At 45.6% G+C, this 27,653-nt stretch overlaps 1 protein-coding gene and 1 long non-coding RNA gene across 7 annotated transcripts; one reads left to right on the top strand and one right to left on the bottom strand.

Annotated features, from left to right (window-relative positions):
* ZNF460 (zinc finger protein 460) lies at window positions 1-14,492 on the bottom strand. Its single transcript, XM_023184335.2, has 3 exons — window positions 14,029-14,492; window positions 10,174-10,300; window positions 1-2,864 (listed from the first exon to the last, which is right to left on the bottom strand). Exons 1-3 carry the CDS (start codon window positions 14,056-14,058, stop codon window positions 1,333-1,335), a joined length of 1,689 nt encoding a protein of 562 aa, XP_023040103.1. The 5' UTR covers window positions 14,059-14,492; the 3' UTR covers window positions 1-1,332.
* Window positions 14,429-27,653, top strand: LOC111521139. Of its 6 annotated transcripts, none has more exons than XR_002724878.3 (4): window positions 14,429-14,586; window positions 16,679-17,617; window positions 21,574-21,695; window positions 21,948-22,196. It is a non-coding gene; the product is annotated as an uncharacterized LOC111521139 (long non-coding RNA). The 6 variants fall into 6 exon arrangements; XR_003310005.1 differs by lacking the exons at window positions 14,429-14,586; window positions 21,948-22,196 and adding exons at window positions 24,658-25,028; window positions 26,207-27,653 and having other exon boundaries at window positions 16,447-17,617; XR_002724875.2 differs by lacking the exon at window positions 14,429-14,586 and adding an exon at window positions 26,207-27,653 and having other exon boundaries at window positions 16,447-17,617; window positions 21,948-22,007.

The raw sequence follows: 27,653 nt of genomic DNA, 5'->3' as shown, positions 1-27,653 counted from the left end.
TGATCATTACTCTTAGCACACATATATTGAAATATCACACCGAACCCCATAAACATTATGTGTCAATTAAAAACAATAAAAGAAACAAAAAGAATACCAAAAGAGAAATTCCAAAATATTCTGATTAAACATATTAATTACTATGACTGGACTAAATCCGTAGTGACAACTACCTGCACATACACATGCAGGTTCACCTGTTAAAATTCCAGTCACTTTATAGTCAGCCTACACACAATCTTCTGTAAGACTGAAAAATGAGATTCCTTCTTTGTGTGTATTTTCTGAGTTTATCATAATCCTTTAATTTAGCTACATGTCTTATTTCATTTTTGGTTCCAAAATGTCCTCTAGAAAATTGCTGAGGTGAACTTTGAACTATTTACTCTCTCTAAAGAGGAGTAAAGAAGCTGAGAAACCACAATCAGAGGGAAGAACTAGGACTCCCTGGATTATATTATGTACAAACAGCTACAATATCATCTCCATCCCGCAGAAAAATAAAGAAAAAGAAATTAATAAGTAGATCCACATCAAGAAAAAAGTATGTGTACTGGGTGGTTAAAGACACAAAAAGAAACAATTTTTTAAAAAAATCAAAGCGTTTGAAGTGTGCAGTAAAATGTGCCCATTCATATGCACATCCTTATCTCCTTAAATGTCAAAGTATTTCATAACTCAAGCCTCCATCTTTCTCATAAAGATATATGCTTCTGCTCCTCAAGAGTGGAGACAATGCTGTGGAACAAAGTAGGCTTTCACAAAATGTTTTCAAACAAACCATTTGTCTACAGCACTGGACAGCAGTGAATGTATACACAGGGAAAATGAAGGGGATGAGGCCCTTTTGTTTCTGAAACATTTTCCTCTCCCAAATAAAATAACGAGGAGATAACAAATTGCCATGGGCTTGTCAGGAAAGTCTGAAAGAAGCTGTGCTTCCATTTCTTTCTCTTCCCTATGACTCCTCCTCCTTTGCTTGAATGTCCCTGAGATAACATTTCACTGTAAACTAACAAGAAAGATGTGGCTGAAGGTTTTCCTAAGTGCACAATAACCATTGGGTCTCTCTCATGGGTGAATTATCAGATGTAGAATAAGACTCTTGGCTGTGTCAATTTCTAACATAATTGTTTAGATGACAAATGATTATCTAAAACAGGTTTTCACACAAAGACGATGCTTATGAAGCTTCTCTTCAGTATGAATGACCAGACGGTACGATGTTTCCTCTCACCACAGATTTTCTTCAGTGGTGACATTCAAAAACTCTTTCCCTAACAGGAATTCGTGGATGTTGACTGAAGTGTGTAAAAGGTCCTCCCACATCTGTTACAATGGTAGGGTTTCTTCCAGGATGAATCCGTTGATGTCGAGTGAGGAGGAATGAGCGGCAATTGAAGGCGCTTCCGTATTCGCTGCACTCTCTGGGCTACTCTCAGTCTGGATGACGGAGTGTTGAACGAGATCTGTGCTCTCGCAAGAAACGTTCCCACTCTGGATGCGTTCATGGGACTTCTCTGCATTGTGAATCCGCTGGTGCCTTGTGAGGGGTGACCTGCGGTTGAAGGCCTTCCCGCACTCCACGCACTCATAGGGCTTCTCTCCAGTGTGGATGCTGAAGTGTCGAATGAGGTTTGTGGTCCGACAAAAGGCTTTCCCACATTGGATGCATACGTAGGGCTTCTCTCCAGTATGAATCCACTGGTGCCTTGTGAGCCCTGACATGCGGGTAAAAGCCTTTCCACACTGTAAACACTCATAGGGCTTCTCTCCAGTGTGGATGTTGAAGTGGCGAATGAGGTCTTTTCGAATGCTAAAGGCTTTCCCACATTCTTTGCACTCGAAAGGCTTTTCTCCGGTGTGGGCTCTTTCATGCAAGACATACGTGGAGTAGTGGGTGAAGGCCTTTCCACACTGACTGCACACAAAGGGCTTCTCACCAGTGTGAATCCGCTCATGCTGCTTGAGGTGTGACCTGCAGTTGAAGGCCTTCCCACACTCAAGGCACTTAAAGGGCCTCTCCCCAGTATGGATAAAGAAGTGTTGAATGAGGGCTGTACTCTCATAAAAGCCTTTTCCACATTCACTGCATGCGAAGGGTTTCTTCTCATTGTGGCTCTTGTTATGCAAAACATAATTGGAGCGGTAGGTAAAGGCCTTTCCACATTCATTGCACACGAAAGGCTTCTCTCCACTGTGAACCCGCTGGTGCCGTGTAAGGTGTGACCCGCGGTTGAAGGTCCTTCCACATTCGCTGCACACAAAGGGCTTATCTCCATTGTGAGTCCGCTGGTGCCGTGTGAGGTGTGACCTGCGGTTGAAGTCTTTCCCACACTCCAGGCATTTATAGGGCTTCTCCCCAGTATGGATGATGTGATGCTGAAGGAGGTGTTTGCTCTTGCCGAAGGCTTTCCCACATTCCGGGCAATCATAGGGCTTCACACGAGGGTGAATCTGCTCATGCTGAACAAGGAAGCAATTATCGTTAAACATTTCCTCGAATTTATAGGAATTTTCCCCTTCGTGAATCAGGGAATCTGTAACTGGTCCATATGAGTCAAATCCATAAAGAGCATCTTCTGGTGAGACTTGGTTCTGTATCATCATTGAACATATACCATCAGCTGTCGCCAAACCTTCATTTTCAAGGCTCATTTTCCCGTGGAGATCCTCACTCTGTGGGTCTGTCCCTGGTCTCAAAAAGTATTCCTGCATTTCAGATGGCCCATCCTGATCCATGGCCTGCCCAAAATAGGAGTATCCTGGGACTCCCTGTGCCAGTTGTTCCTGCAGTGAGACTTCCTCAGGCAAGGCCAGGTGAGAAGGGATAGGCTCTACGGTCTCAGGTTTTGTGCTGTCACCTGAAGGGAATACAATACACAAAAGAGCTTATTAAGATAGTATAGAAGAAATGAAACCACCATTTTGGTGAGAACAGTAAGATGAAAATAGTGATGATTTGAAAATAGCTATGATTTGATGGGCTGGGTACAGTGTCTGATGCCTGTAATCCCAGCACTTTGGGAGGCTGAGGCAGGTGGATCACTTGAGGTCAGGAGTTTGAGACCAGCCTGGCCAACATGGTGAAACCCCATGTCTACTAAAAATACAAAAATTGGCCAGGCTTGGTAGCAGGCGCCTATAATCCCAGCTACTTGGGAGGTTGAGACAGAAGGATCGCTTGAACCTGGGAGGTGGAGGCTGCAGTGAGCCAAGACTGAGCCACTACACTCCAGCCTGAGTGACAGAGGGAAACCCATCTCAAAAAAAGGCCAGGCGCGGTGGCTCACGCCTAAAATCCCAGCACTTTGGTTTGGGAGGTTGAGGCGGATCGCCCGGGATCCGCCCCCCTCAGCTTCCAAGGTAGCTGGACTACAGGCATATGCCACCACGCCTGGCTTTTTTGTTTGTTTGTTTTTGTTTTTTTAGATGGAATTTCACTCTGTTGCCTAGGCTGGAGCGCAGTGGCATGATCTCAGCTCACTGCAACTTCTGTCTCCTGGGTTCAAGCGACTCTCCTGAATCAGCCTCCCGATTGGCTGGGATTACAGGTGTGCGCCACCATGCTGGGCTCATTTTTTTGGATTTTTAGAGATGGGGTCTCTCCATGTTGGCCAGATTGGTCTGGAACTCCTGACCTCAGGTAATCTGTCCACCTCAGCCTTCCAAAATGCTAGAATTACAGGCGTGAACCATCCCGCCTGGCTACATTTTTTGTATTTTTTTTTTATAGAGATGGGGTTTCACCATGTTGCCCAAGCTGGTCTCAAACTCCTGGGCTCAAGTAATCCGCCCACCTCTGCCTCCAAAGTGCTGGGATTATAGACGTGGCCCACCGTGCCTGGCCAACTCTCGACATTTTTAAAGAGAAACCCAGAGGGAGAAGCTCAAGCAGAGTACAGACTGGAATCGAGATCCCCACTCACAGTCAAGACGCGACTAGGTGGACAACATAATGACGACACTGTATGCTGAGCTTGCTCAAGAACATGTCAAGGTGCTACAAGAGGCCAGGGAAGGGGCACTTAATGTAGCCTAGATGGGGCAGGGGCAGGAAGAGGCCAAGGAAGCTTCCCAGAGGATGCTTCATGAGCTTCAAGTGAGAAAGACATATTAGCCTTAGGACATAGAATATACAAAGACACAGAGTCTTCCGTGAATCTAGGGGACTGCAGTGAGACGAGGCAGCCCCATGAGAAGTTAAGGCTGCTCAGGATTCAGTGACAGGAAGGGGCAGAGAGGAAGCTGATGCTCAAGATTCTGCCTCAGGGACAGCCAGGGATGGCCATGGCTACTCCTAGGACAGAGCTCCTAGGACAAAGCGTGAACAGAATCCTGGCAGATCTATAGAATCCACTGTTGTCAGGGTGAAAAATAGGCGAAAAGGCTAACAAACAACTGGATCTTGAAAAAAGAAAATAATAAAACTTCTGCCAGGCACGGTGGCTCACGCCTGTAATCCCAGCACTTTGGGAGGCCGAGGCTGGCAGATCATGAGGTCAGGAGATCGAGACCATCCTGGCTAACACGGTGAAACTCCGTCTCTACTAAAAGTACAAAAAATTAGCCGGGCGAGGTGGCAGGTGCCTGTAGTCCCAGCTACTTGGGAGGCTGAGGCAGGAGAATGGCGTGAACCCGGGAGGTGGAGTTTGCAGTGAGCCGAGATCGCGCCACTGCACTTCTGCCTGGGAGACAGTGAGACTCCATTTAAAGAAAAAAAAAAAAAAAAGACAATAATAAAACTTTATTTCAAGACAATAAAGATCTACCTGAATGAAAAAATTGATAATATAAAGTTACCAATTCTCTCAAAACTGATCCAGAAATTCAATACAACCCTGAGAAACAATAACCTGAAAACACTAGGAAAAAGACACAATCTGAAAGGTACTGCCTGTAATCCTGGCTACTCAGGAAGCTGAGCCCAGGAGTTCGAGACCAGCCTGGGCAACATAGCCAGATCCCATCTCTTAAAAAAAAATAGTAATAATAAATAAAAAGAATGTGTGGATTAGCCTTCGAGAGTATTTAAGAGTAACAAGGATTGGCTATGAGATAACTGATGAAGCCAACATAAAAGTGAAGATCAGAGTAAGAAGAGAACCAAAGTCCAGAGAGAATAGAGAAAGATAATCTAAGAGGGCCCAATACTCAAGCACAAACTAGGAAAACTCTGTGCTGAATTGTGAGTTCATACTAAAGGGAGGTTAAGAGTGTAGCTCTGGAGTCAGAGCATCTCAGTTCAAATCCTGCCTGCACCAAATCAGCTGATGTCAGAGAAATGATTTAGCTGATCCTAGTCTCCACTTCCTCATCTGAAAAACAGAAACTCTCAGATTCTGTCTCATAGGGTGTGATGAGGGTTAAATAGGAAAATTCTTGGCTGGGCACGGTGGCTCATGCCTGTAATCCCATTACTTTTGGGAGGCTAAGGCAGAAGAATTGCTTGAGGCCCAGAGTTCAAGAGTAGCCTGGGCAATATAGCAACACCCCGTCTCTACAAAAAAATTAATAAATTAGCCAGACATTGTAGCATGAGCCTGTAGTTCCAGCTACTTTGCAGAATTGCTTGAGCCCAGGAGTTTAAGGCTACAGTGAGCTACGATGGTGCCACTGCACTCCAGCCTGGGCGACAGAGCAAGATCCTGTCTCTTAAAAAAGGGGAAAATTTCTATAAAGCACTTGGCACAGTGCTAGACAGTACATAAGAGATCGGTAAATTGTGGGCCATCATCAGTTATCATAGGGTCACTGTTGCATTTGAAAATTAGGAATGAAAGGAGTGACCTTACAATGGTTTCTGTGCTGTGATACAGAGAAACCTACCACAGGGACTCAAACAGTAAAATGAAATGATGTTTTTTTATTTGTTTGTTTTTTTGAGATGGGGTCTCGCTCTGTCATCCAGTCGGAGTACAGTGGTGTGATCTTGGCTCACTGCAACCTCCACCTCCCAGGCTCAAGCGATTCTCCTACCTCATCCTCCTGAGTAGCTGGGATTATAGGCATCTGCCACCACACCCAGCTAATTTTTTTATTTTTAGTAGAGATAGGGTTTCACCATGATGGCCAGGCTGGTAACTCCTGACCTCAAGTGATCTGCCTGCCTAGACCTCCCAAAAGGGAATGATGTTATCAGGTGATGATGAAGATATGGAGCACTGGAAGCTTTCACATGTCCATGGCCAGAAAGTGAAATGGTACATTCTGCAGAACTGCTGGGCAGTTTCTTTTAAAGCTGAACATGGCCACACAGGGTAGCTCATGCCTATAATCCCAGCACTTTGGGAGGCCAAGGAGGGGAGATCAGTGCAGGCCACGAGTTCAAGATGAGCCTGGGCAACACAGTGAGACCCCATCTCTATGAAAGATAATAAAGAAAAAAAGAAAGCTGAATATACAACCTACTCCATGACCTGATGTGTATACACATTAGAGTATATTCTAACAGAATTTACTGTTTTTTTTTTTTTTTTTTTTTTGAGGTGGAGTCTTGCTCTGTCGCCCGGACTGGAGTGCAGTGGCCAGATCTCAGCTCACTGCAAGCTCCGCCTCCCGGGTTTACGCCATTCTCCTGCCTCAGCCTCCCGAGTAGCTGAGACTACAGGTGCCCGCCACCTCCCCCAGCTAGTTTTTGTATTTTTAGTAGAGACGGGGTTTCACCGTGTTAGCCAGGATGGTCTCCATCTCCTGACCTCGTGATCCGCCCGTCTCGGCCTCCCAAAGTGCTGGGATTACAGGCTTGAGCCACCGTGCCCGGCCAGAATTTACTGTTAACAGAAAATTCAGAAACCAGTATTTAGATCCACCATAAAATATGAACAATAATACTCTCAGCAACATCCTTCATAATATCCAAACACTGAAAACAACAGGAACATCCATCAGCAGAGTAATGGACAAATGAATGGCAGTTTCACATACAATGAGAAACTACAACATACTGAGAATGAACCAACTCCGACTGTATATAAACAGGTGAAAAGAATAACACAGACTTGATGATCAAAAGACAGATATGTCAGAGAACACACTGTGCAGTTCAACAACAGCCAACCAATCTGTGCTCTTGAAGTCTAAATACGAGCGAATAGAATTAAAGAGGCTGGCCGGGTGCGGTGGCTCAAGCCTGTAATCCCAGCACTTTGGGAGGCCGAGGCGGGCGGATCACAAGGTCAGGAGATGGAGACCATCCTGGCTAACACGGTGAAACCCCGCCTCTACTAAAAAATACAAAAAACTAGCCGGGCGAGGTGGCGGGCGCCTGTAGTCCCAGCTACTCGGGAGGCTGAGGCAGGAGAATGGTGTGAACCCGGGAGGCGGAGCTTGCAGTGAGCTGAGATCCGGCCACTGCACTCTCGCCTGGGCCACGGAGGGAGACCCCGTCCCAAAAAAAAAAAAAAAAAAAAAAAGAATTAAAGAGGCTATCGAGGGCATAAAACCCTGATGAGGAGCTGGATATCGCCTATGTATTGATGTAGGTGGCAGTTACTTTGGTTTATAAGTAAGCAAAAATTCAGTGAGTGGACTTCTGTCTTTTTTTTTTTTTTTGAGACAGTGTCTCCTTTTGTCGCCTAGGCTGGAGTGCAGTGGCACGATCTCGGCTCACTGCAAGCTCCGCCTCTTGAGTTTAAGCGATTCTCCTGCCTCAGCCCCCCGAGTAGCTGGGACTACAGGTGTGCACCACCATGCCTGGCTAATTGTTTCATATTTTTAGTAGAGACGGGATTTCGCCATGTTGGCCAGGCTGGTCTCAAACTCCTGACCTCAGGAGATCCGCCCGCCTCAGCCTCCCAAAGTGCTGGGATTACAGGCGTAAGCTACCACACCCGGCCTCAGTGAATGGACTTCTTAAGATTTTTGCACAACACAGCATATGAGTTATAGCTTATTCAAAAAGTGAAAGAGATGGATGCTTATTATGATGCCCAGGCTGGTGTCGAACTCCTAGCCTGAAGCAATCCTCCCATCTCGGCCTCCAGAGTAGCTGGGATTAGACGCATCTGGCTTCCATTTCAGGGTTATTAATTGACTTGACTGCATTATTGTTGTATCTCAGAGAATACGGAAGCCCAAGGAGAGAGACAGAGAGGGAGTGGCCAGTAAGTGGAGCAGTCAGAACGCACAGAACATTGATCGATAAAGCTGTCTTACACGGTGCAGTTCGAGGTGCCTCACAGCAATTACAACAGTAACATCCAAGATCACTGATCACAGATCACCGCAACAGATGTAATATTAATAAAAAACATTTGAAATACTGCAAGAATTACCAAAATGTGACACAGACAAAAAGTGAGCACAGGCTGTTGGAAAAATGGTTGGGACAGACTTGCTCAATTCAGGGTTGCCACAAACATTCAACTTCTAAAAATACAGTGACTGCTAGGTGAGTAAAGCAAAGTGCAATGAAACAAAGCTATGCCTTTTTTGCCACATAGTGTCCCATTTTACCCACGAGAAAACTGAGGCACTTTTCTGCACTGGCATGGGTATAAAGAAATAAAAAATTCTAGGCCGGGCGCGGTGGCTCAAGCCTGTAATCCTAGCACTTTGGGAGGCCGAGACGGGCGGATCACAAGGTCAGGAGATTGAGACCACCCTGGCTAATATGGTGAAACCCCGTCTCTACCAAAGAATACAAAAAACTAGCTGGGCGACGAGGCGGGCGCCTGTAGTCCCAGCTACTTGGGAGGCGGAGGCAGGAGAATGGCGTAAACCTGGGAGGCGGAGCTTGCAGTGAGCTGAGATCCGGCCACCGCACTCCAGCCTGGGCGACAGAGCCAGACTCCGTCTCAAAAAAAAAAAAAAAAGAAAGAAAAAATTCTAAAAAGAAAATTAAGGCACAGAGGAGTTCAGTACTTTGCCCAGGAACACACAGCTGACAAGGAGTAGAGCTAGGATTGGACTCTGAGGCATCAGACCTTGGTCTCCCAAGTGCTGTGCTCAGAGGAAATGGAGAACACCCCTGTATGGTGCCAGGAGTCTCAAAACAAGGAGGCTATAAAGAAGAATGGGAGATGAGTGGAAGAACTCAGTCCTAAGGGAACCGGGCAGCAGAGTGACGGGTAGACGTGGTGGCTCCATACTTCGACATTTCATGAGCCACTGAAAAATAAACAGGGAGGGAACTCCAAACAGCAATTTTGCCACATACAGACATTTGCACAAACATCAAAATCAACACTTCACAAAAGAAAGAACTTTTATCAAGAAAAAAATGCAACACACAGCATCTCACAATGAAGGTATATCTGTTAAACTGAAAGAATGAATTTTCTGAGGTGTTCATTGCAATGGCCCTATTATCCTTACTCACTGAGGATGGGGATGCTGGGAAAATTAAGTGAGAAGAGTATCAACAGAGAAACAACAAAAATATGTAGGAAGTAGTAGTGCCAAGGAATGTGTGAGCCTCAGAGAACAAGAACTAGATGGTCACTTCATTCCACACAATAGCTAAGCCAGAAAAAGCCACTATGAAAAGACAGTGACAGGAGCAGACCCATAAAGGGAAACCAGCACAAGATACCCAGTGTTAGTCCCACAAGGGGCCTGGCTGCAAATCCTGCCTTTGGGTTCTACAAAACATCCCCATTTCCTGGTAACGCATCCCTCTCCTTTGGCTGTGACCAAAAGCAAACTACATTTCTTAGCCAACCCTTTCTAAGTAAGACACAAAGAGATCAGGAAAAATCAAGTGAGTCAAAATAATGAGGCCAGGCGTGGTGGCTCATGCCTGTAATCCCAGCACTTTGAGAGGCCAAGGTGGGCAGATCACCTGAGGTCGGGAGTTTGAGACCAGCCTGACCAACATGGAGAAACCCCATCTCTACTAAAAATATAAAATAAGCTGAGCGTGGGGGCACATGCCTGTAATCCTAGCTACTCTGGAGGCTGAGGCAGGAGAATCACTTGAATCTGGGAGGCGGAGGTTGTGGTGAGCCAAGATCGCGCCATTGCACTCCAGCCTGGGCAACAAGAGCGAAACTGTATCTCAAAAAAAAAGAAAAAAGAAAAAAAAAATTGAGTCAGGCTTTGGGAAACAGGAGGGCTGGCTCCCAAGACCTATTCCACTAGCCCGGCCTGAAGCCAGAATGAAGCTGAATTAGGCTAGAATGAAGCTGCTTTCAGGTGCCCCGATGTTGGAGAGGAGAGGACAGGCCTTACCCAGTGCGACCAGAAGCCCACAGGTCTCCAGCATCACCTCCACGTACAAGGCCCTCTGGGTCACGTCCAACTGCCCCCACTCCTCCTGGGTAAATGTCACAGCCACGTCCTCGAAGGTCACAGACTCCTGAAAAGTCAAACAGAGCCAGTAATGTTTCCTTTGCAACTGTGGAATAGGATTAGAACCTGCACTCCAGCACTGCAAAAGATGCACAGAGAATCAAAGGCCAAATCACCAAGCACCTCCAAAGGGCCAAGATCTGTGCTAGGATCAAGGGGAATGTGGACACTGCCTTGCATGGATTACAGCAGCGAAGAGGAGACAGAAGAGGTTGAGGCAGAATTGCTTGAACCTGGGAGGTGGAGGCTGCAGTGAGTTGAGATCGTGCCACTGCATTCCAGCCTGGCAACACAGCAAGACTCCATCTTTTTTTTTTTTTAAAAAAGCCTCCTATGCAGGCAATCACTAGAACTTGACACAGAAATAAGGTCAGGATAATCCGAAGTGGACTGAGAGGCACAGACAGTAAGCACTCTGACATATCAGAAGAATGGGAAAGAATAATAATAAAAACATCAACACCAGCAACAGTAACAGGAACAGTACCTGAGTCTTACCGATCCTCCCTGTGAGCCTGCCTCGTGCTGACAGGTTTACATGCCATGGTAAAGTGACGGAAAGTCCCCAGCTCAGGAGCTAGACTCCTGAGGTTTCAAACCAAATTCCTGAAATCAACATGTGCCTGCTATGTGACCTTGGGGACCTCATTTCATTTCGCTGAGCCTCGATTTCCAGGTCAGTATAACCATGTTTCCCACTTCATCAAGAATAGTCAAGGCCGGGCATGGTGGCTCACGCCTGTAATCCCAGCACTTTGGGAGGCTGAGGCACGTGGATTACCGGAGGTCAGGAATTCAAGACCAGCCTGACCAACATGGTGAGACCCCGTCTCTATTAAGAATACAAAAAGTAGCCAGGTGTGGTGGCACAAACCTGCAATCCCAGCTACTAGGGAGGCTGAGGCAGGAGAATATCTTGAACCTGGGAGGCAGAGGTTGCAGTGAGCCAAGATTATGCCACTGCACTCCAGCCTGGACAACGGAGCGAGACTCTGCCCCCCCCACCAAAAAAAAAAAAAAAAGAATAAAAGAACTAAAGAAAAACTGTTTGTAGGTTGGGCATGGTGACTCACACTTGTAATCCCAGCAGTTTGGGAGGCCGAGGTGGGCAGACCATGAGGTCAGGAAATCGAGACCATCCTGGCCGGCAAGGTGAAACCCCATCTCTACTAAAAATACAAAAATTAGCTGGGCGTGGTGGTGTGTGCCTGTAATCCTAGCTATTTGGCAGGCTGAGGCAGGACAATCACTTGAACACGGGAGGCGGAGGTTGCAGTGTGCCAAGATCGCACCACTGAACTCTGGCCTGACAACAGAGCTAGACTCTGTCTCAAAAAAAAAAAAAAAAAAGGAAAGAAAATGAAACAAGAAAAACTGTTTGTAAAAAACAACAACAACAACAACAAAAAACCACTGAGGCAAAGGCTACACACAGCATCTGAATTTACCATCATCATCTCTATGTCACACTCAGAGACCTGAGGCCCAGATCTCAGGTCCCAGAAGCTCTACCAGTCTACCCAAAGTCACATGTCTTCATGTCTTTTTTTTTTTTTTTAGATGGTCTCACTCTGTCACCCAGGCTGAAGTGCAGTGGCACAATGTCGGCTCACTGCAGCCCTGACCTCCTGTGGTCTAGTGATCCTCTCACCTCAGCCTCTTACGTAGCTGGGACTACAGGCACAAGATGCCACACCAGTCTAATTTTTTGTATTTTTTGTAGAGATAGGATTTCCCCATGTTGCCCAGGCTGGTCTTGAACTCCTGGGCTCAAGCAATCCACCCACCTCGGCCTCCCAAAGTGCAGGGATTACAGGTGTGAGCCACCATGCCGAGCCCAGAGTCACAGGTCTTATCAACAGAGGCAGGATTTAAGCCCAGGGCCCTCTGGTCTAATTATGTAACCTGACATTTCTCTATTAGCAAAGTTAATGCAGTTAATGAGGATGAAGCATTTCAAATCCATACATCCATTTCAGCCACTCCCATGGACAAGCGCAGAGAAATGTAGTCATCAACATCCACCTCACCAAAGAATCACCTGAGGTGGTGGCACCTGATCAGGTGTTAGGGCCTGGACCTGCTTCCAGGGAGAATTCACAATGAGCCATCATTTCCTTTTCTACCTGAGTCCTACTAGCAGATATCCCTGAAGCCAGAATATTCCAGCAGCAAGCAAACAAGAGTCATAGAGGGCACAGCAGGTTGTAGCCATGAGAATATGGGCCCGTCTGGAGATTATATCTATCCTGGCTGAGTAGGAGAGTACATTCAGCAACGTAACCATACAAACGTGCCCTCTCAGAATATGTCAGCAGGTAAGGGAGTAAGGGGAACCACACATAAAACCACCGTGGAAGCCACACAGGTCCCCTGGGAACTCCTTAAACAACCAATATACCATTTTTTAAGTCTACACAGTTCTGCCAGTATGAAAGGCCATGACTCCTCATGCCCAAGACCACAGCTAGAAGGAGGCCTCATCTTGCAAAGTTTACTTTAGGTGTCAGCCCCAGGCCTCCCTAACCATTGCAGGTAAAGAAGAGGGTAAAAACACAGACTATGATAGTAAACATACCAGTTGTTAGTTTCTGATACTTAAGAGCTACATGATGCAAGGCAAGTAATTGAACGTCTGTGACCCTCAAATTGCTCTTGTGTAAAACAATGACGACAATATAACCTAATTCTAAAGAGTTCAGGATTAAGCCGGGTGCGGCGGCTTACACCTGTAATCCCAGCACTTTGGGAGACCAAGGCGGGTGGATCACCTGAGGTCAGGAGTTAAGACCAGCGTGGCCAACATGGTAAAACCCCGTCTCTACTAAAAATACAAAAATTAGCCAGGCGTGGTGGCGTGCACCTGTACTCCCAGCTACTCAGGAGGCTGAGGCAGAAGAATCGCTTGAACCCAGAAGGCGGAGTTTGCAGTGAGCCAAGGTCACACCACTGTACTCCAGCCTGGACGACAGAGCAAGACTCCGTCTCAAAAAAAAAAAAAAAAAAAAAAAAAAAATCAGGATTAAACGAGCTGAGGGTTAAATATTACCCACCGATCAGCCCACAGCAAGGACTCAACGACAGTCAGTTAATATCATTCTTCCTAATTATTTTTCTTTGTTCTCATTACGTCCTTGACAAACTCAAATCCACAAGCTTCTTTAATACCATCAGATTCTCTATGCAAAAATACCAGACTCTGGGCAAGGGTGTAAGGTGCCACTTTAGCCGGAATCGCCAAAAAAGGCACCTCCAAATACGTGACATCTGGACAGCGGCCATAAGGATGTGAGAGGGAGGCCCCCCACTACAGGGGCAGTGTTCGAGGTAAAGGGGGGTCAAGGAGAAAGGCTGGAAAATGGAAGCGGACTCTGTACGGTCAGGTTGGTGGCTCTGAAGAGCAAAGGACCAGGGAAAAACGCAAAGACACAAGGTCAGGGGTGGTTGGCCAGGGGGATGGGGTAGGGGCTGGCAGGCAACAGAGAAGGTTGGATTTAGGGGAAGTGTGATGAGAGCCCTGGAAGGAAGCATCACTCCTCCTTCAACCACGGACTGAACACCTATCAGAGGCCAACACTGTTGCAGGACTGCGGATAAAGGAAATGACAAGCCACGGCCATTTCTCTTAAACGATGGCGACAAAGAAAAATCCTGTGGCTGTCTTGGCTTCCAGCCTGCCCACGAGGCCTCCAGAAATAGCAGAGCAGCAGCAAGGCCGAAACCTCGTCCACTCACCTGCGCCGGAGCCATCCACGCCGCCGCCATCCCGGGAATGCCGCGGATCAGCCGACCACAGCCCTTCTCTGTCCTGGGCGGGGCGACCTCGGCTGACTTTCGCACTCTGAGCCTCAGTTTTCCCCCCAAAAAAATGCGCACAAGGCCCAGGGCGCAGCGTTGGGGCTGAGGAGATGGAGGGCGGCTGCGGAGGCCTAGGCCTCGGTGGGCGCCAGTGGGACGCCTCGTTAGGGGAGAAGCGGGGCGTCAGGCTCCCGCCAAGACGCGGAGAAGGGGCGTAACCGCTTCACTACCCTTCCCTGATCAGGCCGCAGAACGCGCCCACCCAGCGCTCTAGGCCCCACACTGTTTCAGGGCCAAGCCGGCCCACGGAGATGACGTCACACGAAGAAGCGGAAGTCCCGCCTCCGCCGCCCTGGCCCGCAGAAAACGCTCCTGTCCTGGGCGGTCAATGGCCCAGAGTCCGCGGCCGACACAAGGGACGGTGCCTTCTGGGTAATGCAGTTTTTCCCTTACATCTACCGGGTGTGGGAACTCACCCAGCTCATCCGACTCCACGTAAGTGCGCACCAGAACCCCCGCGTCGTCTTAGGGCCGCCGCTTTAGTATAGGCACAAGTCGGAGGGTCGAAAGGTCCCTTCAAGCTCAGGAAAATCGAGGTCAGGAGGCGGGGATAGTCGCCCCGATTCAGACCCCGAACAAAGGTGCTTACCCTGCTGTGGGCTGGGCCCGCGACTTCTCGCTCGCTTTGCCTCTTTTCTGGATCTTTTCATAGAAGAAAAGGATAAATGAGCAGTTAAAATAGCCACCCAAAGGAGGACGCCCGACAGTGTGCCCGGCCTGCTGGGAAAGGACAGACCGCCCTCTATTGGGCCTCCTTTGGCCGGGCCCAGCCTTCAAAGGATGCAGGGACTTCCGGGTGATGTAATAGGCTTCGCATTCGCCACGTGTGGACTTCCCATACCCTGAGGTGGGGAGGCTGCTAGTGGAGCAGGCTTGCAGGGAAGCTCGGTACTCCCATTTCAAGCATGATCAGTTTGAAACGTCAGGAAGACCTCAAAGCGTAGTGCCATCTACTCAACCTGTGATTCAACATTGGCAGAGGGTTCGAGAGTGGATATATACATTTGAGAGTTGTTACCGTAAACTGTTACTTCAAGTCATGATATTAGGTGAGGCTATGAAAAGAATGGATAAGTGACGGGAAAGAGGGGAACGCTGGCCCAACCCAGCATTAACTGGTTGCAAACAGGAGACCAATAAAGTCATGTTAGGATTTTAACAATCCTATGTTATGCAAAAGATATCTATTTTAGGCGAAGTCTTCGTAGTCCCCATCAGTAACTTTTTTTCTTTTCATGATTATGAAAGTGAGAGAATAAAGTCCGGCTTTCAATGGTTTGACGATATATATGGTTATGAAAATAGAAACAAGGTGTGCAGAAAGTACTTCCCAAGAGATTTAATTTCCAGATTGAAAATAGTCAACGAATGGAGATGGGGTCAATTTCCTACACGATGCTGTCTATAAAAGACTTCTGGAGAAATATTTTTGGCTAAATTAGTGTTCTAGCAACACTGTTATTCATCACAACACTGTTATTCATCACTGGCAATAGTAATTTTTGAAAATTGATAAAGACATCATTCTCTTTTTCACATACTTATGACTCTTATTTTTTTTTTTGAGATGGAGTTTCACTCTTGTTGCCCAGGCTGGAGTGCAATGGCGCGATCTCGGCTCACTGCAACCTCTGCCTCCTGGGTTCAAGCGATTCTTCTGCCTCAGCCTCCCGAGTAGCTGGGATTACAGGCATGAGACCCCACTCGTGGCTATTTTTAGTAGAGACGGGGTTTTTCCATGTTGGTCAGGCTGGTCTCGAACTCCCAACCTCAGGTGATCCGCCCGCCTCAGCCTCCCGAAGTGTTGGGATTACAGATGTGAGCCAACACGCCCGGCCAGACTCTTATAATTAAATTTAAATTTTTTTTTCAGAGGCGTATGAACCAGAGCAACTCCATCTTAAATAGGAGCTGGGTAAAATGAAGCTAAAACCTACGAGGCTGCATTCCCAGACAGTTAAGGCATTCTGAGTCACAGGATGAGACAGGATGTCAGCACCAAATACAGGTCATAAAGACCTTGCTGATAAAATAGGTTGCAGTAAAGGAGCTGGCCAAAACCACCAAAACCAACATGGTGATGAGAGTGACCTCTGGTCGTCCTCACTGCTACAGTCCCACCAGTGCCATGACAGTTTACAAATGCCATGGCAATGTAAGGAAGTTACCCTATGTGGTCTGAAAAGGGGAGGCATGAATAATCCACCCATTGTTTAGCATGTCATCAAGAAATAACCATAAACATGGGCAACCAGCAGCCCTCGGGGCTGCTCTGTCTATGGAGTAGCTATTCTTTATTCCTTTACTTTCTTAATAAACTTGCTTTCACTTTACTCTATGGACTTGCCTTAAATTATTTCTTGAGCGAGATCCAAGAACCCTCTCTTGGGGTATGGATTGGGACCCCTGTCCTGTAACATACTCCTGGCCACCACAGAAGAGACTATACTGCAGAGACCCCTGACCCAAAGGCTAACTTTGGGTATGTGGTGAGATCCAGTGACACCTTTCTTGCAAACCACAAAAGGAACAATACTGAGGAGATCCCCCTGACCCAAAGGAAATAGACTGCAGCACTGATTGGACGACTTTGGGTAAGTGGTGGGGTATCCAAGTTAAGAATGGGATTGGGATAGACACTCAAGTTACGGGAGTTAGAGTCTCTCCTAAGACAGAGTGGGTTAGAGGCCCCTCTTAATAAAAGGCAAGGACACTAGACCGACCTTGGGTTAGAGGCCTAACTCAGGAGGATTAGAGTCCCTCCTAAGATTTAGGGGATTAGAGACCCTCTCAGTAAAGCCCTGTTGGCTAACAACAGGTTTGGCACTGTGGGATGTTAACTCCTGTTCTCTTTGGATTAATCTGCCTTGCATTCTTTGTTGATGACTGTGGCCAACAGGGTTAGGCATGTACAGGATCATGGGACACTGGGAGCATTTTCCTCCTGCAAAAGGGGAAACTTGAGAGCTGAGGGGACTGCTGGAAAAAATACCTTCACAACAGCAGCTGCAGCCGCCGGAACTTTTCAGTGTCACTACATTGGGTAGGTCTTTCTCTGGCCTCCCTGATCATCTCGCCTTCCTGGGGAAAGTATTGCCTGTGGAAAGTATTTCCTGGGAAAATATTACCTGGGAAAGTATTTCCCTTTCTCATCTTTTCTGTTACTCTGTTACTCAGGGTGGCCATCGTCCCCAGAGATCACATGTTGAAACTCCAAGTCAGAGGTTGGATTAAAGATGACGGGGCCCATCGGGGGGCAAATTTAAGCCTTACCAGTTTAATATTGCGTGCTAAGCAGAGTGGCTAATGTGTATGTTTTATCGCATGTATTTTGTTCTGGTCAGAATGAAAAAATGTAATTTTCCTTTATAATGCGACTTGGCCCCCAGGGCAATGGTGCCACAAGCCAGATCACTGGGACCACTCAGAGAAAGGGAACACAGAAGCCTCGCATGCCAGCAAAAGGGTAAGAATTTGTTACCGGTCAGATTTCTGACTTCTCTCTCTATGCAAATGGTTGAATGAATGGCAAAATAATAATAATAATAACAAATCAATAAATCAGTGTTTATCTCCTCTGTAAAGTTTTGATTAATGTGAAAAAGAATTGTAAGGCTAGTCTTAAGCTGGTGTATTTTGTGCTTTGAATTCGTTTTTCTGTAGGATAAAACATGGGCTTAGAACACCTGTAAGCCCGCTTTTCAAGACAACCCAGCAAGCTGGTCAGGTCCCTGAAACAAACAAACTGGATGAAGTCTCCCCCTTGTTTTATGTCCTTGGGAGCTTGACTTTTTAACCATGTAGTGGTACCTTCTCTTGGTGTCCGCCTTCTAGGGAACAGGAATTTTAGGGTTCATGTCATAGTCAGCTCTAAAAATCATATTAAGTAGTTAAAAGCTCTTGCAAGCTCAAAATTAACTGCTCTAGGCTTCTGTGAAAGGAAGTGGCATCGTCCCGTGCTGTAAGCTCAGTAACTAAGGTTTTTGCACTTTCACAGTGGCAGTCTGGGTTTGATACTCCACCTAAGAAGTAAGTCGTTTCTGGTTTAATATCTGTGGGCCCTTGTCTGTTCTCTTCTCCTCCACAGACTGTTTTAAATTGTTCTTTTTCTATGCACCTAGGAGATAACCTTTGGTAAAGTTCAGAAGCTAGAAATATTGGCTTCTTGACATGGCTAAAGTTGGGTAATAAGAGATTTGAAAGGATTTCTTTTTTAAAGAGCACTATGGTTAAAAGTTAGCTTAATTAAAAGTGGATAGGCTGGGTGTGGTGGCTCACGCCTGTCATCCCAGCATTTTGGGAGGCTGAGGCGGGTGGATGACTTCATTACTGGAAGCCAGTAATCCAGTTGAAAAACTGGCAAATGAAAAATCTTACAAGTGCTGAATCTTTTGTGTGTCTGTGTATTTATACGTGTTGTATGTTTAGATATAAAAGAGTTCTAATTAATTGCCTTAGAAAAATAAGTGCTTAAATCAAACATTTTGTCAGCAAAATAGAAACTGTAATGCGTTTTTGTTCTTGTGACTTTAGTCATCTTTTGGAAAGAAAGTCAGTTTTAGAGATTACTGGTAAAATAAAATATCTTGAAAATGTAGACGCGTGGTCTAACTTCAGGTCAGATACCAGATTGCTAAATGCTTTAAGGTCAAACTGTTTCTTTAACTTTTGAAAATTGTTCAATTTACCTACCTTAAAGCCAGTAGATTCTAGGTAAGCCTGGGGACCTCTGGAGTTAGCCACACGCCCTTTTAACCATAGTGCTCTTTAGTTATGCTGGAGAGTCAATTCCTATTTGCACTTCTGCCTGGTGTGTCCTAGGCAGGCTCCACACCTAGTACATAATTAAAATCCCTTACTTACCAAGGTTTTCACCAAAAATAAAAGTTGCTAAGAGTTAACATTATAACATGTAACTGACACTACTAAAGAAACAATTTTACGTGGAAGGGGTGTAAGAAAAGTAAATGTGTTTTTGCTTAAAAAAAAAAAAAAAAAGAAAATGATTATAAGAAGGCATGGGAATGTGGACATTTTTCTGCCTAAAGTGTTGAACAATTGTTTTAAGTAAGAAAAAAAAATCTAAATATTTAAACAAGTTCTGGAAGGTTTATAAAAATTAATTGTAAGAGATTCTGTGTGTGAACATATTGGCTAAAGTTAAAGGGGTATTACTCAGTTTTTCCATAAAGTAAACATTCATCTCAAAAAAAACAAAAAAGAATCTTACCTTATGGTTAAACATTAAAATTGGGTAAATATGTCTATAAGGGTTTTTTTTTTTTTGAGACAGAGTCTTGCTCTGTCACCCAGGCTGGAGTGCAGTGGCACTATCTTGGCTCACTGCAATCTCCACCTCCTGGGCTCAAGCGATTCTCCTGCCTCAGCCTCCTGGAGTAGCTGGGACTACAGGCAACTGGCTAATTTTTGTATTTTTTTTTTTTTTGAGATGATGGAGTATCACTCTGTTGCCCAGGCTGGAGTGCAGTGGCCCGATCTCCGCTCACTGCAAGCTCCACCGCTTCCCGAGTTCATACCATTCCCCTGCCTCAGCCTCCCGAGAAGCTGGGACTACAGGTGCCTGCCACCATGCCCCGCTAATTTTTTTGTATTTTTAGTAGAGATGGGGTTTCACCATGTTAGCCAGGATGGTCTCCATCTCCTGACCTCGTGATCCGCCCGCCTCGGCCTCCCAAAGTGCTGGGATTACAGGCATGAGCCACGGCACCCGGCCTAATTTTTGTCTTTTTAGTAGAGACGGGGTTTTACCATGTTGGTCAGTCTGGTCTGGAACTCCTGACCTCATGATCTGTGCACCTCGGCCTCCTAAAGTGCTGGGATTACAGGTGTGAGCCACCGCGTCCGGCCATCTATAAGGTTTTATTAAAAATTGGGTTTCACATTGATAGTACATTAATGTAAAGGTGAAATTTGGCTTATTTGGTATAAAGATCATACAGGAAGCATTATCAAATGTGAAATGGTGTTTTGCTTTCTTTGGACTATATATGCATAAATGTGTTATTGGTATATGTTCCAAAATTATGGGAAACTCCTATAATTCTAATTATAGAATTAGAATTATAATATACACTTACATAATATAATATAATGACTTATATAAGTCATTATAATGACTTAGTGTATATTATTATTATTATTATTTTTTTTTTTTTTTTGAGACGGAGTCTCGCTCTGTGGCCCAGGCTGGAGTGCAGTGGCCGGATCTCAGCTCACTGCAAGCTCTGCCTCCCGGGTTTACACCATTCTCCTGCTTCAGCCTCCTGAGTAGCTGGGACTACAGGCGCCTGCCACCTCGCCCGGCTAGTTTTTTTGTATTTTTTAGTGGAGACGGGGTTTCACCGTGTTAGCCAGGATGGTCTCAATCTCCTGACCTCGTGATCCGCCCGTCTCGGCCTCCCAAGGTGCTGGGATTACAGGCTTGAGCCACCGCACCCGGCCGTGTATATTATTAATAATTATAATTGTTATGTAAAATTTTGTGTGCCACAGAACCAAATTTCCTTATCAATTGTGGCCTTAATAGTGGCTGTCCTGAAATTTTTTATCATCCACAGACAATTGTCTTGTTTTAATCATCTTTAGAAGATGGTTTATAATCAACTATAGAACTTTAGGCTGGGCGGGTGCAGTGACTCAAACCTGTACTCCCAGCACTTCAGGAGGCCGAGGAGGGTGGATCACGAGGTCAGGAGTTTGAGACCAGCCTGGCCAATATGGTGAAACCCTGTGTCTACTAAAAATATAAAAAGTTAGCCGGGTGTAGTGGTGCAGGCCTGTAGTCCCAGCTCCTTGGGAGGCTGAGGAAGGAGAATCGCTTGAACCCAGGAGGTGAAGGTTGCAGTGAGCTGGGATTGCGCCACTGGACTCCCGCTCGGGTGACACTGCGAGACTCTGTTTCAAAAAAAAAAAAAAAAAGGGGGGGGGGGGGGGCGGGGCGTGGTGGCTCACTCCTGTAATCCCAGTACTTTGGGAGGCCAAGGCAGGCAGATCATGAGGTCAGGAGTTTGAGACCAGCCTGAATATGGTGAAACCCCATCTCTACTAAAAATGTAAAAAGTTAGCCAGGTGTGGTGGCGCAGGCCTGTAGTCCCAGCTACTCGGGAGGCTGAGGCAGGAGAATGGCGTGAACCTGGGAGGCGGAGCTTGCAGTGAGCTGAGATCCGGCCACTGTACAGCCTGGGCGACAGAGCGAGACTCCAAAAAAAAAAAAAAAAGTGGGTTTTCTGATAATTTTGGAGATAGTGACATTAGAATAGAGGAAAAAACTTTTAGAACTCTCATAGAGAACTGAAATGTTCATAAGTATCAAACAGAAGTTAACTACATGGACTAAACTGAAGAAGTCTAATGTTTTTAACTTTGTTTGAAACATTGCTCGTCCTTTGTTTTGTTTTTCAGAGTCAAGGAAACTTTTCATTTGAGCTATTTACAGCTTTTACCAGTTGAATATATTCCTGTGACAAAATTTGCAACGTATTTGTTTCTCTCTACCTGATTTCTCCAGAATTTGGAAACTAGTTGTGAGTATTCTTAACTTATGACATATAGTTATTTGCATAAGTGCAGTAAGAATCTGTTTTCCTTTATAACACATAATTGGAGAAATTAGTTATTTTACCAAGGCTTTGACTAGAATGATGTGGTTTCCTTTAAGGAATCAAAGTTGACTTGTACAGCCAGTAAAAGCCCTTTGGGGAACTGGCGTCACACCTTGCCTACACAGTCCCTGTAAGGGTTTCTGACCTGTGGTTAAGAATGTCACTTTCTCACAGGTCCAGGAGCTCCACGTTATCTTGGGACCTCAAAAGGAGAGGAATTTACCCAACTTACAGGTATTTGAAGGTACAAACCCATGGCAGGGCTCAGCTTTAAAAACGTCTTATCAGAGATTCTCTATGAAACAAAGTTCCATCAAAGCCAATTAAAAAGCCTATGTGGGCCGGGCGTGGTGGCTCACGCCTGTAATCCCAGCACTTTGGGAGGCTGAGGCGACCGGATCACAAGGTCAGGAGATCAAGACCATCTTGGCGAACATGGTGAAACCCTGTCTCTACTAAAAATACAAAAAATTACACAGGCGAGGTGATGGGTGCCTGTAGTCCCAGCTCCTCGGGAGGCTGAGGCAGGAGAATGGCGTGAACCCGAGAGGCAGAGCTTGCAGTGAGCCGAGATTGTGCCACTGCACTCCAGCCTGGGCGACAGAGCGAGACTCCATCTCAAAAATAAAAAATGAAAAAAGCCTATGTGAAAAATAATTATTCTTGCTGCACTTTATATAAATAATCAGGCCAAGTGTAATAAAGCAAAACAGGCTTACCCTAATTTGTCTTTAGTAAAAATGGGAAACTGGAGAGAGAAATATTGTATTTCAAGAGCTATGGTATACTTGTTATTAAATTCTAGTCTCATTAGTTCTTTTTAAGTTTGTTTCTGTAATTTAAGCTAACCCTGCTTATTCCTGTGAACCAACATCTCTGATTGCTGCTCAGAAGAAACAAGAGGGATGGGTAATGTCAAAATCTAGATCAATATTCTAATTCTGGGCACATTATAATCAGCTAACAACCCCATGTCAGCTTAGTTCCAACAGTTGCTCAGTTCATGAAAAGCCTTCTAATTTAGTTTACTTAGAATAACTTTACTTATTTTGCTTTACTCTTGTGGAATATATTGCTGTTATACTCTTTGTGTAGGAATACAGGACAAGCTTACTGAATGTTTTCTTTTTATTCTTTTTTCTTTGACGGAGTCTCACTCTGTTGCCCAGGCTGGAGTGCAGTGGCATGATCTCGGCTCACTCTGCCTCTCGGGTTCAAGCGATTCTCCTGCCTCAGCCTCCTGACTAGCTAGGACTATAGGCATGAGCCACCACGCCCCACTAATTTTTTGTATTTTTAGTAGAAACGGGGTTTCATCATGTTAGCCAGGATGGTCTTGATCTCCTGACCTTGTGATCCACCCGCCTCAGCCTCCCAAAGTGCTGGGATTACAGGCGTGAGCCACCGCGCCTGGCTGGAAACTCCTGTTTTTAAAACTATCAGATCTGTTAAGACTCCTTCATTATCATAGCAGCCCAGGAAAGACCCAGCCCCATAGTTCAGTCATCCCCCACTGATCCCTCCCATGACACATGAGAATTGTGAGAGTTACAATTCAAGATGAGATTTGGGTGGGCATACAGCCAAACCATATCCTATGGGGTCTCACTATGTTACCCAGGCTGTCCGTGAACTCCTAGGCTCAAGTGATCCTTCAGCCTCAGCCTCCCAAGTAGCTGGGACTACAGGTGCACACCACCATGCCCAGCTTGGAAATCAAATTTCAACATGAGTTTTGGTGGACATGAACTATTTCCAAATCTTAGCATCTCCCTTACCTTATGTGTATAAGATGGGATTCACAAAACACACATAGAAGGACTTCTATTTATTTGATTTTTAATATATGTACCGCTAAGGTGAGCACTTTCTTGAGTTTTCATAAATTAAAACCAGTAATTAATAAGGCTTGCCCATAAATAAGGAGAAGAAACCAATCTTAAAAAAGAATTGCAAATAGTATACATAGATACCACCATCCCCTTTTAGACAGTAGAGCTTTGTGGTCTTCCCCTTGAGTTGGCTGGACTTAGTGACTAATTGTGGAAAGTGAAAACAGTAACTTGACACAAGAAACCTGGCAGACAACCACCTAACCAAGTGATCAAGGTTAGCATCACTTAAGTCAATTTTTTTTTTTTTTTGAGATGGAGTCTTGCTCTGTCGCCCAGGCTGGAGTGCAGTGGCACGATCTCAGCTCACTGCAACCTCTGCCTCCCAGGTTCAAGCCATTCTCCTGCCCCAGCCTCCTGAGTAGCTGGGACTACAGGTGCCCACCACCACGCCTGGCTAATTTTTATATTTTTAGTAGAGACGGGGTTTCACTGTGTTAGCTAGGATGGTCTCGATCTCCTGACCTCGTGACCCACCTGCCTCAGCCTCCCAAAGTGCTGGGATTATAAGCGTGAGCCACCGTGCCTGGCCCATTTTAGTCATCTTGACATCAAGTAACACCTACTGTGATGATACAAGGAGGACACTTTGCCAATCTGATGTTCTTCCCCTTTACCCACAATTCTAGACTAATAATGAAAAAATATCAGACAAATGCAAATTAAGGGACATTGCATGATGAGTACTCCCGAAGTATGTAGATCATGAAAAACAAGAAAAGACAGAGCAACTGTCCCAGATGAAAGAAAACTAAAGCAATAAGATGATTAAGTGAAATGTGGTGTCCTGGACTGGATCCTGCAACTGCAGGTCATTAGTGGAAAAACACTGGTGAAATCCAAATGCAGTGCGTAGTTGAGTTAGTAGTAGTAGTATACCGATGTTAATTTCTTAGCTTTGACAAATACGTCATAGACTTGTGACGTATTAACATGAGGTGGAGCTGCATGAGGTTATATAGGAACTCTATAATATCTTTGCTTCTTTACAGCTAAAATTGTCAGAAAATAAAAAATTTAAAACAAGAAAAGCAAGGAGACTTCTGGCATGACAGCATAAGGAGCTCTGTGGGCCCACTTCCCAAGAAAACTGTTGAAAATTATTAAAAACAAAAATGAAAAAAAAAAAAAAGTCACGTCTCTGGAGATAGTCCTAAGGAGTACATCAAATGAAAAAATATTTATTCAAGAGAATCTGTCCTTCTGTAAGAACTGTGAGAGTCTGTAGTATTTGAACCAAGACCATCTGTTTCCTTCAACCTTCCCAATTCAGTGATACGGAAACTATACTCCACAGTGTTGCAGACAAGAACCCAGGGCTCTCCCTCCCAGCTTCCAGACACAGGGCTGTCTTCTCAGCAGGGTAGGATGTCAGCACTTCTTATCTTGCCACCTAGTACAGTCCTACGGTAATAGTACTACAGTAACCGTCCTATAGCAACAGTCCTACAGTAACCGCCCTACAGTAACAATCCTACAGTAACAGTCCTACAGTAACCGTCCTATAGTAACAGTCCTACAGACTTGCTGAGGCTAAATCCGTAGTGCAGACAAGAACCCAGGGCTCTCCCTCCCAGCTTCCAGACACAGGGCTGTCTTCTCAGCAGGGTAGGATGTCAGCACTTCTTATCTTGCCACCAGAAACTTGCTGAGGCTAAATCCGTAGTGAGTGCAGCCCCAGAGGCAGGGGCTCCCTTCCTCCACCCATCCAGTGCTGGTGAGACGAAGGCTCTTCCTTGGGCACCTTGATGCTGAGTACTGGGGATCCATCACACTTGCCCCACTGAAAGTTGAAGGGGTGGCCTGCCCCTCCACACCTGTGGGTGTTTCTCATTAGGTGGAACGAGAGGCTTGAGAAAAGAAATAGGACACGGAGACAAAGTATAGAGAAAGAAAAAAGCAGGGCCCAGGGGACCGGCGCTCAGCTTACAGAGGACCCGCGCCGGCACCGGTCTCTGAGTTCCCTTAGTATTTATTGACAATTATCTTTACCATCTTAAAGGTAAGGAAGTGGCTGGACAATAGGATCATTGTAGGGAGGAAATCAGCAGTAAGACATATGAACAAAAATCCCTTTGACATGAATAAGTTTAAAGGAAAATGCTGTGCCTTGATATACATATGCAAACTCTCCATAAACCTTTTAGCAGTATTGCTCCAGCAAGTCCCACCTTATTCCTAAAGGCGGTTTTCTCCTTGCTCAGTAAACAAAGCATACAATCGGGTTTTACACGAGATGTTCCATTGCCCAGGGATGGGCAGGAGACAAATGCTTTTCTCTTACTTGAGATTAAGAGAATGGTGATGACCTTTCACCAGCAAGCAGCCTTTAGGCACTTGTTTAACAAAGCACATCCCGCACAGCCCAAAATCCTTTAAACTTGAAGTCACCACAGCACATGTCTCTTGCAAGGACAAGGTCGGGGTAGGGTCACAGATTAACAGCATCTCAAATACAGAACAAAATGGAGTCTCTTATGTCTACTTCCTTCTATATAGACACAGTAACAGGCTGATCTCTCTTTCTTTTCCCCACAAAAGTCTGTAGTTGTGGACCATGACAGGGCAGCTGAAAAGACATGAGGCCACTGGCCACCCACTACCACTGAGCACTCAGCCCTCAAAGCAGGGATGTCAGAAGTGGACCATTGTACTCACTCCCAGCTTTACAGCCCAGATCCAGAGACACTGCCTGAGGGTACAAGCAGAGAACCTGGAAAGAAACGTGGGGGTAGGCCAACCTGAGGTTGAACAAATATCAAACAGTTTGGGAACCCAAAAAGCCTGATTTTTTGTTTGTTTGTTTGTTTTTGAGATGGAGTTTTGCTCTGTCACCCAGGCTGGAGTGCAATGGCACGATGTCGGCTCACTGCAACCTCCGCCTCCTAGGTTCAAGCTATTTTCTTGCCTCATCCCAAGTAGCTGGGGTTACATTTTTGTAGTTTTTAGTAGAGACAGGGTTTCACCATGTTGACCAGGCTGGTCTTGAACTCCTGACCTCAAGTGATCCGCCTGCGTTGGCCTCCCAAAGTGCTGGGACTACAGACGTGATCCACCATGCTTGGTCAAGCCTGATGAAAAGCTTTGGAGCAATTTATGCCTCTGTGTATTGTTGAAAGTGGTGTAATTCTGAACTCGCTTCTCAAACCACATCAGTGGTCTATGGTGGAAGAATCAAGAATACCCAGGCTCTCTGGTTACGAAGGTAAAAAATGGGTTCCAACCCTAAGATTCATCTGGAATCTGCTGCTTCCTCTTCATCTCAAGTCTCACTTCATAAGGAATCTTTTATAACCAGTATTTGCTCCAGTCATCATCTACTTTCATTCCCTGTAGAATGTCTTGTTCTCATGGAGTCAAGAGCAGAAATATATTTCGGGGCTAGAACCATGACTTTCAGTCTTGAACTGGAAGTTTCCTCTGAAGCCACAGGCTGGTTGCTGAGAGAAGAGAAAGGGAAATGGCCTTAACAGCCAGGGGCGACCCAACAGTCCTACAGTAACCATCCTACAGTAACCGCCCTATAGTAACAGTCCTACGGTAATAGTACTACAGTAACCGTCCTATAGCAACAGTCCTACAGTAACCGCCCTACAGTAACAATCCTACGGTAACAGTCCTACAGTAACCGTCCTATAGTAACAGTCCTACAGTAACCATCCTACAGTAACAGTCCTACAATAACATCCTACGGTAACAGTCCTACAGTAACTGTCCTACAGGGGTGCCAGGAGACCATGGGGATTTCACAGCCTCATTATAAAATCCACTCAACATTCACTCTACAAATACTTTTTAGAGAAGCTGAGGGAAGGCACTGCAAGATGATGTAAAAGATACCATGTTGAGCCAGTCCCACCTGGATTGTAGACATGTGGTCCAGGTAATGAGCCTTAGCTTGTATCAACCTTTCCCGTCTCATAGAGGCCTTTACAGATCTGTTTTTTTTTTTTTTTTTTTTGAAATGGGGTCTTGCTCTGTAACCCAG

The sequence above is a fragment of the Piliocolobus tephrosceles genome, chromosome 21, assembly GCF_002776525.5.
Source record: "Piliocolobus tephrosceles isolate RC106 chromosome 21, ASM277652v3, whole genome shotgun sequence".
NCBI classification, from domain to species: domain Eukaryota; kingdom Metazoa; phylum Chordata; class Mammalia; order Primates; family Cercopithecidae; genus Piliocolobus; species Piliocolobus tephrosceles.
Note: the sequence above shows the minus strand (reverse complement) of the source record. Positions and strands in the feature narration are given on the sequence as shown.